The following is a 19,704-nucleotide window of genomic DNA, read 5'->3' on the forward strand; positions in this document are numbered from 1 at the left end:
GAACACGGGACAGCCCAACTAGTGATCCACCGCCGAGATAAGACGAGACAACCCCTTCACCGCCCCCGGACTCGCCCTTATTGTTCTCGATCGTCCCCCTCCACCCGTACCTATTGTATCCGTGAGGGTGGTGCTGTTTGGCGCGTGCCGCACGTCTGACGATCAGAGAAAACGACGCCGCCTATAAATATATACACTGTTATACTCGGGGAGCACGTGCGTGCGCGTCGATCGGTGTGCCGTGGTGCGTTTCGGTGGGTGATACGTACGTAAGGGTTGTTGGGAAGGACTGGCTTTGGGTAGGAGTGTCCAGGACAGAGAGGGAGGAAGCGGACAGCAAGCCGGGGCGATATGAAAGGATGCCTTCGTCGGGACGACGAGGAGAGGACGTCCAGGAAGGGACGCCGCCGGCCATACCGGCGAGGACGATAGCCGGGAGGCTTCTCGGAGCGCTGCTTTTGCTCGTCGTCCTCCTCGAGCGCCAGCCACGGTAAGCGAGCTTTCGTGCCTTTTATTCTTACATCACGTACCTACTTATGTTTCACAAATCATTTGCACCATGTCACTTTGAGCTCTCATTCATGTTAATTACTAACTACTTGCATCAACGTGCCCGGATCAAAAGCGAACGTATGCATGACTGTCCATTCAAATCGGAGCTTCTTGCTTGTGACCAACGCGCGGATACCTCAAATCGTTAATATCAATGAATCTTCTCGTGAGACTAAAAAGGATCATTGCGCGACCGGTGATGAATTAATTAATAATTTTACGCAACCGTAAACATATTATGTACATTTACATCAAGTAGTACATATTTATAATATCGGTACCACGGGTACTACGGACCGCGAGCCCCTGGTATATAGGATTAATAATGAACAATTAGTCATTTAATCAAAAAAAGTACGGGCCATTTGATTTATAAACAGCAGCTCAGTCTGTAATTTTGTCCGTGGACATCGACCAATGTGGGTATGAATCTCGAATCGGCGAGACGTAGGTATACCTACGAGAGGAAGGGTAAAAAAAGTTTATCGTTCCAATAGTAATGAAACTCGGCATTTATATGTATCGCGATTTCAATTGAAAAATGAAGGCGCGGCGGCAGCAGAACCGGAGAGAGACAAGGCCGAGGTATACTTAAGTATTATGTGTGAGGTACCGCCGTGGCATAGGCACACAATATAGACGTCAAAACGTCACTTTCGTTAGCTCTTCGCGTCAGCCGTCCGTGCAAATCGCGCGCCCCGTCCGAATAAGAAAAAGAGAGAGGCAGTCGGTGCAAAGCGGCGCACAACATACCTACACGCACAAGCGCGCGGGCTCGCTTATGCGTGCGGTAGAACCAATTTCGCGGGGAAAAAAAATTTACGGGGCTCATCGGTCGAAGGTGACTGCTGTGTGCTCTTGGTCTTCTTTATCCCGCCTTCTCACGATGTATTCATCTATATATATATATACACCATCACACCGTCGCTACCGCTGACGCCTCTTTTTTTTTCTTTCTTTTTTTTTTTTTCTTCACTCCGACAACACCGAGAAGAGTGCAGCGCGCGCTGGTGGTCGCCGCAGAGAAAGAAAAAAAAAAAAAAAAAAAAAACGCTCCGCACTGCAAATACAAATGACTGGATCCCTTTTTCTCCAGTTCGCGAAATTGGACGATAACGAACAGTAGCGGCAAGGTGGCCGAAAAAGCGAGCTAGAGTCTCCCCATTGTGCTTAAACTATCTATATAATGTTATTATGTACGAGCGGGGAAACGCTATTTGGGAGGCGAGCCGACTCGAATTTTTTGTTCAAGCCCCGAGCCAAGGCTGCTGGGAAAAAAAAGTAGTTTGAGCACCGACACCACCCATGCCGGTGTACATTGGGCCCAGGGTTGGTATATATACATACAGGAGGTGAGCTGGCGTTCTGAGCAATTTAAACTGTGGCAGTCATGATTGCCTTGCCCGTCTCCTTTTGATGATCTAATCGGCTGGTGGCTTACAAAAAAAAAAAAAAAAATAGAAGCCATCGGCTACCCAAGCGTGATTCGATAAAAAGTTTCACGGTCCATCCTGGTGCCTCCGGTAAATAATACACGCGTATAAATGACGAAGGTAAACACACACACAGACACAATGTAAAAACAAACAATTGCCAATTAGCCAAGTAAGTATTAAGGCTCTCCAGTTACAGCACAATACAGGTAAAATCAGGTGCTGTATGCGTAAATGATGTAACATACATAATAATAATAATATATAGATGTATACGGTTGATATATAAAGAAAAGCCCATCGTCGAGGCGACTGCAAATTAACTTTATTGAGTAAGACCTTGTGTAGGTAAGGGTGCTTGACAACTTTATTGCCAATCGGGCGATCGCGCGCATTGCAAATGAAGATGTAATCTCAATCGACACCCCCCTCACCCCGATTAGCAATTATAATGATCCACGCCGGGTACTTAACCTTATGATAAAAATGAATCCACACGGCGCGGGCGGCGTGAAAAAATGAAATTTGCCTAACAACCAATTATACCGGGATTCCTTTGAACCAAGCCCGTGTGCAATCAATTTTCAACACCCTCGCGCTCCCTTATACAACATTATATGCAAAGTACCTGCTTGTACACATGCTTGCCACGCTCCTTCTCTTCGTTCGTGATTTTCAGGCTGATCAAAATCTCGGCGTATATCATGTACCTACTCCTTAACCATTGAGCCCATCGAAGCGTCAAGTGGCCTCTCTCTCTCTCTTCTCTCTATATTCCCGTATATTATGTACTCGTCATCTTTTGGCGGCGTCGTCGATGACACAATGAAACGAGCACCACGAGGAAGGGAGGGAGAGCCGTCGGCGCCCTTGAAAAAAAGCTCAGCGCGTAACTCGTTAATTCAAGTGGGGGCGAGTAAGAGAGCACGCGAGATCAGAGAGAAGCGCGTCCCCAGAAGAGCACATGTATACAAGAGGGAGAAGAGAAGTGCGTCGGACCGCGTGCGGCGTGTCAGCGCCTCTCTTCCTTATAGGCAGCGTACACCGTGTAACTTACGTTGATACCCACCTACGTATGTATATATATATATACCTATATACATACACATCGTAGTATCTACTCCACTCTATAGGTCCCTGTACGTGTATTACTGTATTGTATTTTTGCACGTACTTGTACAATGGAAAAGCAGTGCTCTAGTTGTTGGCTTTGTGCAATGCAAAAAATGTAAGAAACGCAAGTGATTAGTTGTATAGACAAGACGTACGAAAAAGTATATGCGCGTGTTTTTAATTTATTTACCCAAAACCTGCACATACTTTTTGGACAATCCTAATAACTAATCTCGAACTATCGATGAACTATACTTACCGTGGATTCATTGGATTTTTTTTTTTTTTTTTTTTTTTTTTTTTTCATAGGTAAAAACCATTTTACAAAAGCATTTTTACTCAGAAAATATAGAGTTACATAGGTAGCTGCAAAAAAACTTAAAAGATTATTTTAATGCGGATTCTATAGCATACTATCTCGGTATAGTTACGAATTTTGGGTAATTGGCTATCGAGTATGACATCTATATTTCATACGAAACACATACATACATATATAAGGTAAAAGTTTGCCGTTGAGTCGCACTTACGCGACCGTAACGTGCACTACTTAACGAGGATGCAAGCACGTTATTACCTCGATTATAGTCAAATTTTCAACTTTTGTATTTGATACAATTATTAAAAAATTACTTGGATTAAAAATTTCGAGCAACACTGATCGTGAAGTAATTCACTCTGCACATTAATATTTTTGATTGTTTATTAGTTTTGTAACATCCAAAATCGTTTATGCGACGAATTATTTTCATAGTACCATTGTACCGCTAAACCATGAGAAAAATAATTTCATATTCGTGGACGTATTTATAGATCTTGAAGAGAGAAGAAAAAAAAAAAAATAAATAATAATACATTGTAACGGAGGTATGGGTATAGTATACTTACATGTAAACTATCGGGGGGTAGTCCTTGCTCGGCTTGGATAAATCTGCATCTCGTTGACTTGTGCCGTAATGATGTTGATTCAATCCGTTACATCCAATGTTAAAGTAGAAAAGCTGCAATGTACTTATAAGATAAAGTGTGCTGAGAAAATAAACGAATGGGCAGGGACAAAGTCCAACTCGAGCATAAGTAATTATACCAACTGGTTGTAGAGAGAAAGGAGGGGTGGGGGTGCACATCGTTTTCGTTGATAGCGGAGACACGCGCTGGAGCTGGTGGCCTGCACCAGCGATGGCTATCTTAACGGACGGGAGGCAACCGAGCATCGTGTAGAAGGCGCGTGTGTATGTTGGTACCTACGTCGCACATCACAGAGAGGGGCTTGGGTCGGGCAGAGGCCCTCTGTTTAACGTCCCATCGTCAACTCTCGCCTTTATCTCTATACTGCTGATATAGCTCTGTGGCTGACTGCTGTTGCTGCAGCGGCGTGAGCGAGCAACCCCCCCCCCCCTCCTCCCATTAAAAGCGAAATTCCATACTATACCTACACGGCGCGTTGTTTTCTTCCGACAAACTTCCGAGGAGCTAGCCGAGGAGGAGGATGTATAAAACACGCGCCACTTCGGCTCAGCGTGCATCTGGGCCCGCCATATTGGATTCTTGTTGCTCTCTCGACACGACCCCGGGCTTGTTATTACAAAAATGCAGGACTTGCGCGCGCCCTCCTTCTCGCTCCCATACCTATCCTCTCCCTGCATCTCATGCACGCACTCCTTCATCAGATGCACCACGTCTTGGTCCTTCAATTCTCTTGTTGATAGGTATATATGTATGTGTACGAGTAAGTATCTCTTTTTTATCCTCCCATCGGCTCCGCCGATCTAATAGGTCTATATAGATGGACCATCCTGTGGGTGTAGGTTGACGATCGCCACCCTCCCTCCCTCTTCTCGTAATAAGTATATACTGGCTTTTACTCGCCGAAAGAAAAAACAACTAATGTCACTCTTACAAGCACCCATCCCGCACTTCCCTCTGATCCGGTTACTCACGATGCGAAAAATTAACGCTCGTCACTTTCTCACTCCCACCCATCGTATCGATAATTTTTTTTTTTTTTTTTCTACTCAACAAATTAATTGGTTACTTCTTAGTTTGGTTCAATTGAAAAGTGCCACTTTGTTAAGTGGTCTTTGAGACAACTACCCATGACAATACAACAAATGGTAAATGAGCGTTTCAAAGGTATAATTATTCAGTCAATGTGGCAATAATGTACCCAACCGGTGTAAATGATAATAATAATAATAAATAACTTGGACAGGATGGTAAGAGGTAATCAAGTACTCAGGCGAAATCATCAAAGTAACTGTTTTATTACAATTACGCACCTTGTGTAATACACATATATTGATAATGATCATATTTACATCAGTCTCAATTATTACACGGCTAAAACTGTTGCGACGCATTAAACAAACGGAACTGCGCGCGCCTTGAGGACTTATGTAATTTTAAGGATGATCATACTTTTGGACGTAAACAAAAGAAGAAATCATTCATGGTGCACTTGATGAACAACCGTTGTATTACAGTATCCTTATACGTTTAAAGTCCGCCTGGGCCTAGGCCAGCCAGATACGAATAAAAGTTATTTTTAATTATGTGAAATATATCTCTAATTAATTTTAGATGACTCGTTTGCGCCCATTGCCATTACGAAAATATCTTACCAAAGATTTGTACGGGATTCCTGTACTCTAGCAATGCTAACCCGGATAATGCGTCATTTTAATATGAAAAAAAAAAAATATTATTGTCAGTATCCTTGCAATCCATAAAATACAGAAAAAGATACTGCAACGTAAAGTTAAGCGGCAATGATTGCGCTTGGACGAGCCCTTGTCTAAAAATGCCAAACTAATGACACAAACCCCGCTGACAATTGCATTAAATTATTGCGGCATCGTCTGTTGCTGCAGTGCAGACAGAGGATGAGCTGGAAAATGAAGGGAAGGAGAAAGGTAATTCAATTGATGATCGTCCAGGCGTATTTTATTAGCCACGGCTGTACAAGCAATATACGTACACTTGCACCAGCTGCCTCCTATCCCGCGTCTGATTTATCTGCGCTCTTCGATTTATTTATTTTCCTCTCATCCCCATAGTGCTCAAGTGTTCCGCGTGCTTTTCTGACCTCGCTTGCTCATGTTCAGCGTCGGGTGTACATTTTGACTGATCGCTTGAAAAATACGCGCGCGACTCTTTGTTCCTCGGATGAGCTAAATACGCTTACTTACTCGTCTATAATTTATTCGAGAAAGAGTCGGCGAAGCCACCTATTTCTTCATTGTTATCTCACATGCTGGTTGTTACACCATTAAAATTAATGCTCGCGCGCGTTTGCTGATGCTGAAAAGCCTTGAAAAGTATATATACATATATATATATATTTGGTTCGCAGTACTTATTTGGTTATCCCGGATGAATAACTTTAGTTGATTTCGGGGTCAGACTCTACTTTAAATTTAAATAACAAAATCTTCGTTTGTTACACACGATTAAATTTCATCTGAACACTCTCGAAACGTTATTCTTGACCACATATTTATAAATACAACTTAACTTTACAATTTATACTCTGTAATGACAGTTAATGATGATTATGTTTATCATAATTTTTCACTTTGTATTTTTGCATTTCCAACATAACGATATAAGCTACGGGTAATCTGAAAATGCATAGCTGTGCTAATATTCACAACGTTTTTTATCGATGAGTATACAATAGAATAAAAAAATATTTTTAAGTCTTTTTCGGATTGGATGGAGTAATCTTTTAAGATGTTAATTGAGTTCTTTAATATAATCACAATAATGATTTTCGTGAGTAGTCATATATATATATCATTGGATTGATATCGTCTTTTACTAGAACTTTAGATTGTTCTTTTCGAATCGCTCATAAATAAAAACCAAGGTACAAACATAAAAGCCTACTAACAGTATATTTAGTAATCTATAAATATTAATTGGACTGATTTCAATGTTTGATCTGTTAGGAATGATTTTGTTACCATAATGAGACTTAAGAATATTGTTTGTTTTATCTGCATTAAAATCTAAGTGTATACATCTTGTTCCCTAAAAGTTTTTTTCAAAGTGATTTTTCCCCAATATTGATAAATACCTGTTTCTGTTGTCGAATAAAATAATGCCATGATTTTTTGAGTATAGGGTGAATGGGCAGAACGTAAGATGGTTTCATACAAGTCGCCGGGCGTTAAAGATCCATAAACCACACTTACAACAGATCCAATTAACAATTGAACCATAGAATGATTTGTTATAGCTGTAGTACAATGTTATAGTGTGATACATCAATTGACATCGGGGAGAGACATGAAAAATAAGCAACGAGTGTTCAAGTGGTATACTTTTCGTATTTTTCCTAAGATGTGATTTTGTCCGCATGCCACTGCACGCGAGGGCATTGCAAAATAATATATGTACACTTAATGAAACTCAGTTGGCCATTTACTAGTACACGGTAACGAATTCCACCTCCCACATCAAGTAGCTGTTCTTACGGATATGCACGGAGCAACTAGGCAACTAAGAAAGAAAGTACTATTTTCCCACATCGAAGGACCTGACTCCGGCATCCTCTTCTCTCGCCCACACTTCCATGCGCATGCATACCTAGCACATCGACTAACTTTTACACGGCAAATAAAAACTCCGTCGCGCCTGAAATTCACGATTCTGGTTTTTATGTGGCCTCCCCTGCTGCAGCTACCCTCTTTTGGTAATTCTTGTGACGAACAGAGTGTACCTGTGATTGTTGATTCACTGACGCACGGGCTTTGTTTGATGCCTAGGTACAGTAATTGATCGCAGACTTAGATTTTTTCACATTTTCCACAGAAATTTATTCGCAAGATTGATCGATGAGTCCATTGAAACTATCGTCCTTAGTTTCTGCGCGGTGTTTCCCGACAACTGTCCGATCTTTACGAAATATGTACCATTCTTTATACCAATTGATGAAAACAAGTTGCGATGGAGTGCGTCGCAGTACTGCATCAGTAAATTAAAAATTACGCGGCACGAATGGATCGTCTGTAAGTAGTAATGGCTGTGATTAGGTAAGACACGCGCGGCGTGTACTGATTTACGCTGCAGTAGCTACTTATTTCGTGGAACTTGTGTAATACATGTCTTTCATTTTTCCCCACTAATTGGCGAGTAACTATAGAATTCCGAGTTTATCTTGTTTGCGCATTTCATCATTTTGTATGGCAATGTAATTAGAAAATTAATTGGATTAGCGCGAGCTTTCAATTTATCTCCAGTTTAAATTTCATTACCCTTCTATTTGTGTCATACCTATATTATATGCATTTTGAATTTTCTACTCTTCAGGGTTAAATAATTTATTAATTCGGCTTTTTCAATTACCACAGTTTTCAAGATGTCAAAAAAGCTTCTTTATGCTTCTTTATACAGTGATTTCCTTCGTAAATCAGCATATTAATAATTAAATATATACATATATATATATATGTTTGTGGGAGCACACCATTGTGCCAGTTCATTGAGTCACAAAATCGGGTCAAAAACAAAAGTAACAAGGTAATTATCAATTAAAGCCAAAGCCGGCTAATTCAAATGATTAACTTTTTGTGTAAATTTTTATCCTGACCTGATTTTCCTACCCAAAAAATATAATCTACTGTGTCAGATGTGTTGCTGATGCCGTGTAATGTATACAATCAATATCCGATAGACTGACATCAAAAGGTGTATAGACATTATCAAAGAGCACTCTGTCTTGCATAATCTTGAGCATCGATTAAATGCTGCTTAATAAAAGTTAGACCTTCGTTTTATTCTGCTTGAGCGGTAAATATAAATACAGCCACGAATCCAAATCCCCCGAGTATAATAGTACCGTACGCGTTGCTGAAAAAAAAAAAAAAAGAAAAAAAAAGATAGGTCTTACTCATCGCTAGTTATCCACATTTCAGCGTGAGCTGCTTAATCACGATTACAACGATCCCTTCTAACGTGTTACGTAAATATAAAATATATATATATATATATGTAAATCGGCACCTAAACACCATTGAGGTATGCCTTCCCGGTACTCGATGACATGACAACCAACATTCTAGCTCGAGTTTTACGAGACCTACCTGCCCACGTAAAAAATGGAAGGACGATAAATCACCGATTCCCAGACTTATTTTAGATTCGACCTCACCATCACCATCATTATTATATATACCTACCAACAATACAAATATATGGCGATAGAGCAAATTAATGCGCCAATTTTGGGGCCGGCGCATCAATTCGGGTTCGGCGTCGCGATCGGGGAATCCGATAACAAGCAGCAGCTTTACGGCCCGCGAGGAATTCAGCCCGAAAGCCGGGGAATTCTGTCCCCGATGGGTCCCGTAGGTATACCACAAATGTAGTCGCTCAAAGCGTCGATCGTCCCCCTCGTTCACCTGTCGCGTGGGAAACCGATCTCCCGATCGATTTTGGCTCGTATGTAGACATACCTATACACATCCAGCTCCGACCTTGGCGCTCACGCACATCAGTGTACGTACGCAGTAAATCAATAATATGGTATAGTATGTAATATATGTATATACATTTGTGGTTGCAGAGCGAGCGGCCTGATGAGCAATTCGGTGGACGAGTGGGTGAGCAGTAACGCGGTGGTGTGCAACGGCATACCGGGCCTGACGAAGGAGCAGCGCGAGCTCTGCCAGCGTAACCCGGACGTGACCGTAGCGGCGATCAAAGGCCTCCAAATGGCTGTGGCCGAGTGCCAGCACCAGTTCATGTGGCACAGGTGGAACTGTTCCTCGCTCACGCCCAGCAGCGTCACCCAGCACAGCAGCGTCATCCTCCAGAGAGGTAATTTTTTATTTATTCGCACGTGCACGTGTACCTATCCACAAATTTTTAATCAAGTCATTACATGCGCGATGGTCGCACATTCACGTGTGTGGGTATTTGTTACATTATTACCCTGCACGCTCCGTCAGGGTTATTAACTCTCCGTGCGTGCCGAGTAAGTATGTATACTAAACCGCTAAACGTGCCTCCGATCCTCGGTATATGTATAAATTAATCATCTTTTCGTGCAAAACTTGACCTGATTCCCCCTTTCTTTCGGGATAAGAAATGATGCTGCACCCGCGTGCTCCTTTATCCTTTATACTATTCAGAACTACGAGTAGGTAGGTCGTGTGTTTGTTGTACCCTGCATAATACGTATGTATACACTTTGCAGAGTCTGTTGTACGCGTCGAGGGTGGAAAACATAATATTATACATGCGCCTCGCTCACTTTACTCCACGTGCGTGCACAACGAGCATTGTACTTAAATTTTAAGCCCTTTGCTGCACGGAAAAAGCGAATGGTGGATTGTTTTTTCTTCATTCACGAATAATCACAACCAAAGTACAAAAACACATGTGTTTTCCAAGGCAAGAGGGCGGCCTACCCAATACCCACTGTGCGACTTATTTCCAACCACACACCCACGTAGTCGAAAATCGGCTCAATGATCAAGCGTCACTCTTATCGTTTCGTTCCGGCTTTTCACGACGCATCTCACGGCATATTACAGACCAAAGAGTGAGGGCAGGCAGTCTTCGGAGAAATTCGGCTTTCTCCATGCACCGCTGAAAGAGCGAAATATGTACTCAAAATCGGGCGCATCGAATCGCCGTCCGACATCTCTTTCGGAATTCCTATGTCTCTTTCGCAGATGCAGGCTGCTGTGCTCATACAGTAATCCCGATTATGGCCGATGATTCTGCACCTCGAGCGGGAGGAGGCAACCAACAAAACTGTCTTGGACTTTCGGAGGAGAAAAAAAAAAAAAAAAAAAAAAAAAAAGAGAGAGATGGGGCAGTTGTAACACCTGGTGGTTATCGAATAGTGGAAAAGACACCAAAGCCAATGTAATGGGTATATCGCGTGACCAAACGCACTACAGCTGTCAGCTCCTGGCAGCAATATACCGTCCTGCCTTATACCAACCTCTCCATGGAAGAGCTTTTGGGGGCTTTTTTGGATTACCCATACCGACGCCTAACAAAGCTCGCAGTTTCCAGTAAAGATAAAAAGAATCCCTGTACCCACTCCCCTCGAGTTGGTTAGAGTCTTTACGTTTGTCTCTACGAGACGTTCATTGCCTCGGAAACTGATGCAGTACAGAGAGAGAGAGAGAGAGAGAGGAGGGGTGAGAGTGAATTGTAGAAGCATCACAGAGCCGATAAAAACAAACGACGCATCTAAAGAGAGCAATAACGGAGACAGCAGCGGGAACCACACGATTTATTACGCGCGTCCGCCGGTGCTGTCGGGAGAGTCTCTCCACAGCCATCTGCATTATAAAGCAGAGCACAGCTATACTCCCTCCCTCGGAGCGTCGCTTTATACAGAGACGAAATTCTCTAACGTGCCTCCTGCACGCGCGTCTGCTTGAATAATGAACGCTGCCATAATCAACGGATCAAGTAAGTAAAAGTGCATACCCGCTTTTCTCAAGGAGAAACAGGAGGTATCGTGGATCGATGTCCTCGCGAGCGACGCAGTGAAGCAACACGGGGAGACTAGCGTTCCATCGAGACTCGTGCTAATGTATTATAATTTTTTTATGTACAACAAAATGTTGGTTCTCTATTTTCCCTTCCATACATACACTCTAATCTCATGGGTATAGAGTATGTTAGTATTTATTTGAGCTAAGGGCCCATGGTCCGTATTAGCCTAGACTCGTGACCCCATAAGGGTGCAATTAACACAGGTTTAGTGGACCATAATCTCATATCATATGATTCACAGGTTACAGGGAGACTGGCTTCGTGTATGCTATTGCGTCGGCCGGAGTGGCGCACAGCGTGTCCCGAGCTTGCAGTATGGGCAGATTGATATCCTGCGGCTGCGACCCCTCGAGCTACACGGGCAAAACGGCGAAACCCGGTTCCGGCGGTACCCAGTGGAAATGGGGCGGCTGCTCGCACAACCTCGACTTCGGCATGGAGTTCTCGAAACAGTTCCTAGACGCCCGCGAGGTCGCCGGCGACATTCAGTCCACCGTCAATCTGCACAACAATCAAGCCGGCCGCCACGTAAGCCCTTCATGTGTTTTAACTTTTTTAATGCGCCCCCAACCACTTACCGTCGTCGTACTTTACGATCCCAATCAACAAAAAAGATCATCATCATCATCATCATCATGATGATCATGTCTACAAAAGTTTCGTTGGGTGCGTAGAAAAGAAAAAAAAAAAATAATAATAATAATAACAATAAATAAATCATACCTTACCTACTAATGAGCCTGGCACTCCGAATTCACAATTTACGTGCACTCCTTTCGAATAAATCATCGGGACACGGGTCCTAATGAGCCCTCACATTGTAATATGTACATTCAATAATTATGTTGTTACAATTAAAACTCAAATGGTGTGATAATAATCATACATCCTCGAAACGGTGTACATATAAATATATAATTGCGTACTCGCTCATCAGTCGATTAATTTTCCACGAAAAAAAAAAAAAAAAAAAAAAAAGCTCGGAAGCGCAGTTGCCCGTAGATGGATACTTACTGCCCCGCGTTTCCGACGCGTGCGCCCATCTTCCCCTCCTCGTGAGCCTACTGTAACGTTGCGTCTCTTGCGGCCGGAAAAAAAAGAGAGAAAGATGCGAGGGACCACCTCCCCAGCTCGAGCTCATTCTTCTCCTGCCTCGTACGTAGGTATATTATTCTTTTAACTCTCCACGGTCGCACTCCCGGCTCTCTCTTTCTCTCTCTCTCAACCCGACGTTATTAAGACGAAGCCCAGGGCTGGACCACCCAGCCGTAGACTCATTAACTGTTTTGTACGCGACACCTCTTTGTCCAAAAAGAAATTCCCTTTCTCATTGCTCCCTCCGCCGCACCGCCAATCTACCTGTTTGTACAGGGCTTTGGATTCGGTACTCTTCCCCCCCCCCTTTACTCGCATCCGGCCGTCCGTTTTCCTAAAGTGAACGAGGAGGGTGAGGGGGGGGGTGGTCACGTTAGACTGGGTGTGGGTGTCCCTGGCCATCTCGTGTAAAAAAAAAAAATTTGAATTTCAGGCGGTGGCGAGCAACATGCAGATGCGGTGCAAGTGCCACGGGATGTCGGGCTCGTGCGAGCTCAAGACCTGCTGGAAGGTCGTGCCGGATTTCCGAATAGTCGGGCGCACCCTGAAGAACCGCTTCCGCAACGCGGTGGCCGTCGTCCAGAGCAACTTTGGCAACGTGACGCCGCTCAACAGAGCTCGGGGCGGCTCCCGCAGGCGAGGGGGCGGCAACGCCGGGGGAGGTGGCGGTAGGGCCGAGCGCAACCAGCAGCGCCGACGGCGGCAACGACAGCAGCGCAAGCAGCATCGGGGGAACTCGGCCTCCCCAAACACCCCCGGTGGGGCCAACGGCGCGGCGGTCGCCAGATCGGGGGTTTCGAGGGGCCGGGGGGAGGGGAGAAAGGGCCGGAAGGCCCAGAACTTGGCGAGCCAGCTGTTCTTTTACCAAAAGTCGCCCAACTTTTGCGAACGGGATCCCCAGTCGGACATTGCGGGGACCTCGGGGCGCAGGTGTAACCGGCCCAGCGCGGGGGGCGACGGTTGCGCTTCCCTCTGCTGCGGACGGGGCTACAACGTCGTGCGCCAGCGCAGGGTCGAGAGATGCGGCTGCAAGTTCCACTGGTGTTGCTTCGTGCAGTGCCAGAACTGCACCGTCGAGGAGTGGATCACCGTGTGCAAGTGAGCGTCCCGACTATGCCGATTCAGATCCACCATTCGTATAAATATTATGTTCTCTTTGTTGTTTGGTGCATTGCGAGACGACAAAGAAACGATTTTACCTCCGATTCTTTTTTTTTTTTTTTTTTTTTTTTTTTCCCGTAACTTTCACCTGGACATTTACTGGTCACGTAACGAATGATGACAAAGTAATAATCACCGAGATGCTTTGAGTTTTTTTTTTGTTCCCTAATTTATTTATAGTCTTTATGTCGCGGACCAACAAAGGTGATGATGTCCTTGTTTCCCATCTCTCCCAAAATAATCCTAAATTTATCTGATAAGGGTGGCTCGAAGAGCAGTCTTAAAAGGGCACTCTACGTAATGCTGCAGAGAAACCTTCGTTAGCACCAGCAGCGAAGCACAGGTTTTAGAAGAAAAAAAAGCAAAAAAGCAAAAAAAAAAAAAAACAAGATTCGAGCCCGTACGAGCAGCCGTACCTCAGTTCTACCGCCGACCAATGTAGTGTCAAACCGGGAGGTCGTGGCAAAAAAACTGGACCAATTTTTTAAAAGTAAATCTTTCTGTGTACTCAAATTATTGTTTACCGAATTAAGGAAAATCAATTCTTTTTAATCATCATGGTACCCCTCTGGACTGACATGTATGTCTAATCCCATATTACAAACGAGCTCACCAGTAATAACATCACGTTTCACACGCGGTTTAAATGGCAACCCATGGTAGTATATAAAAATAGAAAATTTCCTTCACTTGACCACCGATCATTCGTGTAACTGTTAAATATTGGTCCAATTCTACATCACGATCTCTTGATTTCATACAAGAAAGTATCCAATTTACTGCTCCGTGTACTCAGTTGCATTGCATCTGTGTTTTTACGAGTGCTAATAACATAACGGCAGCATCGATTTCGGTTGAACAGGAATGTTAAAACTTTTGTTTTAACTATTATTATTATTATTAAACTCAATGCTTACAGGAACAATGTTTTCTTCGATGATTCGTTTGGGAATCATGGGCGAAAAAAATTACTTTCAAGACTCCATGATATCATCAACAGACAACATTTTAGTTAGTTAAAAAGAGAAGATTTCAATCTAAATTATTATTCCAAGAATCACTTCAGTTTTGATATTACTAACGTTTCGATTTAATAGCAAACGGAGATAGGACTGATACAATTTTTTTTTTTTTTTCTTTTTTTTTGGTTCACATTTTTGATGATTTAAATAGTGCAATCCTTGGGAAAATCTAATGATAATTAATTACAAAATTTCTCATTTTTTTACTAATAACAACATCATCCTTACATTATTAGGGGTGAAATAAACGTATCCTCATACGTAATTAATTAATTGATTTGTGCCAAACCTACACTTTAAATTCACATTGTTTCACCAAATATGACTTCTAATTACTTGTAACACAGATTTAGGGTAAGTACTGCTCAATTAAAAAAAAAACCAAATTTACAAAAACAAATTAAAACAATTTTAGACAACAGGCGTCGGACGGATGATTGGGAGTCGTGCTTGTAACGTAGCGCTACTGGGTTCAATTATCGACTTTTATTGTGTCATACGTGTGAAAATGTGTAAAAGAGCTTCAAGTCCGTTCGTACGGACCAATCAATTATTGAGCGCTAGGCGCTCACGTCTACTTTAAATTAATGTGACTGACAGATTTTTATGCGACATATTACAATAATATCACGAAAAAGTGACGAATGCGCAGTGATTGCGGAATACATACGGATTGTATAAATATGTACCTACTTCAATAAATCAATATCGAGATAAATCGATCTACGTATAGACACTAGGGCGGGTCGGCGTAGCTAGCGTTAGTAATCATCCGAATAAAAATTAGTAAATCACAAAACAATACGAAGCAATTATAAATAGTTGAACACGTAGCTGATAATTCTTACCGTAACAATTCGTAAGCCGTAACTTTGTCGGCTTGTAATTTATTTGTAATACAATATAATAATTCAATAAATTAAATGAAAAAGTAGACATCTGCCTGACGAAGGTACTGTGATACCGAAACAGCTGTAACACGTTTTTAACGAATAAAGTGAAGATCGACAGTACATAATAAATAAATAAGTCTACTTTTTCATTTAATCTGATATGGATCTTCATCAAGTGACGACCGATAATATAGAAAATTCAATAAATCCTACATATGTGTGTATATACGCAATGACAAACCGTATATGTATTATGCATACAATGTTACACATTTTTTTATTTTCTCGCTAATTGTAATACTATATTAATAATGATAATGATAATAACAACAATGATAATGATAGTTATTGTAATAGCATGATTCTACCGCAGTATTACTAGAAGGAAAAAAAATAATCTCGTGTGTCTTGTGCGGCATCGGTGAGATGAATGAAAAAGGAAAAAAAAGCTGCTGCACAAGTGTGTATTATAAGCGTACAATAAAGAGAGTTCCTTTATACGTCGTCACTGTCGATTCAATGCATCAACCTCTGTTTCTACGAATTTTTCTTTTCCACAGCCGATATTTCGTCGTTCCTGGTTTGTGGAAACTGCGACTCGACGGCAAGTACGTAAGTACTAGTAGGCACTTTGAGGAAAGTCGAGAGGGGAAAAAAAAAAAAAAAAAAAGATACATTCAGCACAGCTAGTAAAACAACCGGCCGAGTAGCAATGTAGTACAGCTGATAAGCGTATACAGAGAGGAGGCTGCTGCTGGGCGTAATTCTCATTGTCCTGTTTTAAGCAGTATGAATTAAATCTCCACCGAGAGACGAGAAAGACAGAGAGAGAGAGAGAGAGAGAGTTAAATAAAACAAACATCGGATGCACAGCGTGAAAGGTTCCCGCGCGTGCTCTCCCTGGACTTTGATTGGCAAGCGCGTGGAAAAGAGAAGAAGGAGGAAGGGTTGACACTGGTCCCATTACTTATTCCCGTCTCGTTTTTCATCAGCTCTCGCGTGCTGAATATCATTGTCACGACGGCATTCCGCGTATATATATTTATTCATCGAGGGCCCCGCAACTCCACGTCTTTCAACACATGTGTCTCCCATTGGCTCTGATTTAGTCGAGGAGACCAAAGTGTGATGGCTACACGGTTTATCGAGCCATCGGCGATTCGTCTTTTGCGCATCAATCTCACCGGGAAAGGGCATGTTGTATGTGTACCCGCGACCCGAGACTCGCCGACGCGCGAATACATTTTTATTAGGCTCCGTTTTCCAGTCCCACCGAGTTACTCGCTTTTTCTTTCAACCTATACCTACCTTTACTGGTTTACCAACAAAGAGAAATACAGAAGAAAAACAGTCACCGTGGAAACAATAATACGTACCCGTTAATTACAAGTTATTATTCATTGGCCGATCGATTACCACCGACAAATCTATACAAGCCAACCCCCCCCCCCGTCCCAGAGTTTTTTTCTTACGCGAATTAAACTCGTCGAGCCGATCCGAGGAGAATCGACGAGAGATAGATTCGCGCAAGTAACGGGAGGGTGCGAGGGACTCTTTATTTGAAATTCCTAATTAAAGCGCGGGAACCAGTCCATGCGCAGAAAAAAGTGACGTGCTAATTTTGGGCGACTCATCGATTTGTTAATCATCAAACGAGTAGTAGCGGATCTTTTTGTCGACCGCAATGAATGGCAGTGATTCGCAACCCCGTAAGTATATAATATAATATACATCGAAACAACAATAAAAGGCATTGTTAGATGGTTATTAATATACCTACATCAAGTAAGTATACGAGGAAGGACGCAATAAGTATAAACTTAGTAGTATACTCACTGATCCGAGAGTTGTTTGTATCTCGATAATCTTTACATATAAGCTGCTGAAAACATGACTGTACGCTTACATCGTATATACACACTACCCGTGTGCATGCCTGTGTGGTCAAAGTTAGTCGGAATAACTTAAGACAGTAGCTGAGTAATTTAGCTGGTAAGAAAAAAAAAATGCAAGCACAAACAAGGTGAACTTATAGTCCAGAAAGTGGAACAAGTAGATTAACAACAATGATATCGTGAGATCGGATTAAAGAACCTCGCAGAGAGCTCGGCCGTCTGACTGACTCTACAGGCCCTGCGAATCGTGCGAGCGCCCAGTGAAGTAAAAATTAGATCAACTGCAGGTCAAGTTAAAAGCTTTCGTATCAAAGTGCTCGGAGCTTCGTCTGTACCTACTGGTATACTGACTGACATATTGGAGGCACATAGAAATCGGTTTTACCTATAATGTACATGGCTACTACAGCCCATCGGCAATTTGGACGATTTATCATGTACTTAAAATCGAGTTAAATACGAGCTGAAATACGTGCGAAGTAAGGTCATTCATGGAATAGTAGGAGACCACTCCTGCACCCGAAATCTCTACGCAATGCCCTTTACACAATAAAATCTTAATCAACATCTCAAATAACCTTAATACAATATCCGGAATGACCTTACTCTGCACGTGTTTTAGCGGCCTCGTCTACTTCCGTTTCAATACTTAAATCGATTTGAAGTACATCTGTTACATAAATTATAGTGCAAGTATAAGAACATTTCTCCAAAAAGCACCTAAATAATGTACCTAAATTTTTCATAAACACCACATAATTAATGAGTGAAACTTTGAAAAATAAAAAAGATGAATAAAGAATTAATATCAATGCAATTTCGTGGCAAAGCCAAAATATACTACAACGTGAAAACCAAATGAATAAACAATTTTTGTAATTCACTTACACAAATTAAATGTAAAACGTTTTGCGTATCTTCTTACTTAAAATAATATTTATAAATGAAAAAGTTGGTGTGTGACTATAGATAGCATAAAGCTGAAGTATACAAGATTTGTGTAATTCTATTAAGAAAATTGTGTCAAATGTAACTTACGTAAAACCGTATGTAACTTGTTCAGTTTTTGACTGAATTTTTCTATTTCAAAGTTAACAGTTTTTAACAGTGATCAATTACTTACGAAGATACGGGCTTTAAAGTTTTATAAAATTATTAGTCAAAAAATATTAATGTGTGAAATCTTTAATTCATGGGTGCTTATAACAGACTAAATACCTATTCGAAACGGTATTAAAATATCCAGAATAATTTCTAGAATGTTTAGAAATGCCAGCCATGAAATCTGTCCATCGAAGTTTTAAATATATTTTTCAAACAAATATGGATTTAAAAGTAAGGCCTTTGCTATGGGGGTGTTTATAATGGATGTAATACATATTACGAACAATAGTAAAGTATCAAAAAAATTTCTGAAAAGTCGGTTAGTATCAAATATCGAATCATTTAAACAAAAAAATTATCTAAATTTACTTAAATTTAAATACCGTACTTTTTGCGATGTCACCATTATTTACGGAGATACAGGCGTTTAAAGTATATATATATATGTATATTTTTTTTTTCGGCGAAAAATTTTCATGTTATAGTGAAGCCTTAGCTCAATAAGTCATTACATAAGACGTAGTACCTATTATAAATGATATAAGCATATCTAGTAATATTTTGAAAAATTTTGTGAGCTCTAAACAGCTAAATATTATAATAAATAAATTTTAAAATCTGTTTGATGTCAAAATATTTCGTTTTTGCTATATCTCCATTGTTTTCGGAGATTTGGGCATTTCATGTTGTGTACTATTTTGAGGCGCAAAATATAGATTTTAAAGTTTATAGCAGGCGTACCCCTAATACCTATATTCCAAACGATGTTAAAATATCTACGGATTTTTTCCGTTTAAAATTTTTGATATTTTTCTTTGCAGCTGTGCTCTGCAGTAAAAAGAGAAAACACTAACGTCTTGGCCAAACGTTTAACCTTAATATGAGTTGGCCCTTGCTGGAAGGCAATTTTGAG

At 41.5% G+C, this 19,704-nt stretch overlaps 1 protein-coding gene across 1 annotated transcript; it reads left to right on the plus strand.

The window, feature by feature from the left end:
* The first annotated feature begins 359 nt into the window (after window positions 1–359).
* Wnt10 (Wnt oncogene analog 10) lies at window positions 360–13,818 on the plus strand. Its single transcript, XM_089590405.1, has 4 exons — window positions 360–490; window positions 9,667–9,920; window positions 11,863–12,149; window positions 13,150–13,818. Exons 1-4 carry the CDS (start codon window positions 360–362, stop codon window positions 13,816–13,818), a joined length of 1,341 nt encoding a protein of 446 aa, XP_089446531.1.
* The last annotated feature ends 5,886 nt before the right edge of the window (window positions 13,819–19,704 follow it).

The sequence above is a fragment of the Copidosoma floridanum genome, unplaced genomic scaffold, assembly GCF_036245765.1.
Source record: "Copidosoma floridanum isolate Cflo_tuat_1 unplaced genomic scaffold, Cflo_Japanese_pri ptg000012l, whole genome shotgun sequence".
Classification (NCBI taxonomy): Eukaryota; Metazoa; Arthropoda; class Insecta; order Hymenoptera; family Encyrtidae; genus Copidosoma; species Copidosoma floridanum.